Source organism: Tupaia chinensis, unplaced genomic scaffold (assembly GCF_000334495.1).
Source record: "Tupaia chinensis unplaced genomic scaffold, TupChi_1.0 Scaffold143644_1, whole genome shotgun sequence".
NCBI classification, from domain to species: Eukaryota; Metazoa; Chordata; class Mammalia; order Scandentia; family Tupaiidae; genus Tupaia; species Tupaia belangeri.
The window spans coordinates 692452-694574 of NW_006203492.1; the positions used below are offsets into that span (position 1 = coordinate 692452).

At 59.6% G+C, this 2123-nt stretch overlaps 1 protein-coding gene across 1 annotated transcript in view; it reads left to right on the forward strand.

Annotated features, from left to right (window-relative positions):
• CRLF2 (cytokine receptor like factor 2) overlaps positions 1 to 1788 on the forward strand; it is a 24963-nt gene extending 23175 nt beyond the window's left edge. Inside the window, exon 8 of the mRNA XM_027766712.1 lies at positions 837 to 1788. Within this exon, the coding sequence (XP_027622513.1) occupies positions 837 to 1088 (252 nt within the window). The 3' untranslated portion in view covers positions 1089 to 1788. The remainder of the gene's footprint in view (positions 1 to 836) is intronic.
• Positions 1789 to 2123: the final 335 nt, after the last annotated feature.

Here is a 2123-nt window from a genome sequence, read left to right on the forward strand (position 1 = left end):
GCTGCCCCTGCCAAGAGCCAGTCACTGAGTGGAGAAGTTGGGGGGCAGCAGATGGCATAGTGCTTACGTCGCTGGGCTCCCACAGGGCCCACTGCGGTTCAAGTCCCGGACCTGCTGGCTTGAAAATCATGCCTGACTTGTGTGCCCAAGATCCCAGGAAGAGGATGGAGGAGAAGGGACTGTGGGCCACCCCCCTGGGGGCTCCTTCCTCCTCTCCCAGCTCCCAGGGTCCCAGGGAGGCTCTGTCTTCCTCTCCCAGCTCCCAGGGGAGGCTCCTTCCTCCTCTCCCAGCTCCCAGGACCCCAGGGGAGGCTCCTTATTCCTCTCCCAGCTCCCAGGGGGCCCCAGGGGAGGCTCTTTCCTCCTCTCCCAGCTCCCAGGGACACTAGGCATCCCTTGGCTTGTGGCCGCGTCACTCCAGTGTCTGCCTCTGTCTTCACGTGGCTCCTCCTCTGTGTCTGCGTCTCCTCTTCTGTCTCATATGGGGACCCCGGCCACTGCATTTGGAGACCGCCTAACCCAGGATGTTTGTATCTCAAGACCCTCCCCTTAATTCTATCTGATTCTGAGCACACACACACACCCCCGGCATGATTGTCAAGCCACTGGGACTGGGATTCGAACTGCGGTCGACCGTGTGGGAGTCCAGCACCTTAACCACTATGCCACCTGCTGGCCCTCGCCCAGTGAGTTGTTCAAGCCACCCTGTGCGGGACTCGAACCTCACAGCCGGCCATGCGGGACCCAGTGCATTAACCTCCATGCCGCGTGCTGGCCCCGCCGGGCTCCGGGAGCTGTCACTCCATTCATCTGAGCCGGAATGTCTCTCCCTGCAGGAGTGGATCAGAGACACCCAGAATGTGGCCCCCGTGAGCAAGATGGAGTTCCAGGACCAGGAGTGTGAGCCCGTGGGCGCCCTGGTGGTCCAGCCAGCCAAGACGGAGGTGGGGACACCCACGACCGTGGGCGAGGGCGAGGCTTCCGGGGGGCCCCTCCCGCTCCCTGGCCAGCTCCCCCGAGGCGGGGACGTGGTCTCTGTCGGGGGCTTTACGTTCGTGGTGAGCGACAGCTCGTACGTGACACTGTGAAGGCACACGACCTTGGACGGAATGTTCCGGGTGCTCCGTACCTTCATGGAGGGAACACCTGCACCCGTGACGCTGGTGTCGGAGTCCTGGAAGATCCCAGACCCCAAGGAATGTGTCCTGTGACAACGGCCAGCCCACTGACGTCTCTGCGGGAGACCTCGGTAGTGGACTCGTTGTGGGGGGAGACATTTCTTCGGAACACTTGCTTGCTTTCGGTTTCCACCTCTGCTGTTCCCTAACTTTTAAAGGAGGAGGAGGACAAAGCCTTGAAGCCCCCCTCCTCTGTCTGTGCCCACCTCCCGCCCTCTCTTTCTGTTACTCCCACCTGCGGATGGCTGTGCGGCTCTTTTGTTACACGGCACGTGTACCCAGCCAGCGCGGCAGGGCATGCCCGCGTAGGGAGGGGAATCCTGCTTTACAAACACAAAGGAGCAGGGCGGGGCGGTGGTGCAGCTCGGAATGCGACGTGGCCAAGTTCGGGGTTCATATCTGCTGACGCCCTGGAGTTCTCTGGGCTCCTGTGCACCTGGTTCAGGGCGGCCTGAGGCTGGAAGCGGATCTGCGCCAGCAGTGAGCCAGCCTCTGGCATGCTGGCTGAGGTGTCTGTCTGAAGTTTGCAGTAATGAGTCTTCTGGTTTTCGGGGGTTTTTGCTATAGGGCGTGTGTACTTGCCAGAAAGAGAGACAGAGACAGAGAGACAGAAAGCGAGAAATCACTCCCCCGGGGGGGATGGCCACGCCGCAATCCCTTCTCCTCTATTCTCCTCTCGGGATCTTGGGCACACACATGCACCTGGCATGAGTTTAAGCCACCGGGTCCGGGACTTGAATCGCGGTCCACTACATGGGAGTCCAGCGACATAGCCATGAGGTCATCTGCTGGTCCTATGAGTTTTTATTTTATTTATTTATGTATTTTTTTGGGGGGATTTTTTTTTCTTTTTGCCATAGGATGCATGCACTCACTGGAGACATAGAGAAAGAGAAAGTGAGAAATTGTCTCCCAGAGGGGATGGCCACGTTGCAGGCCCTTCTC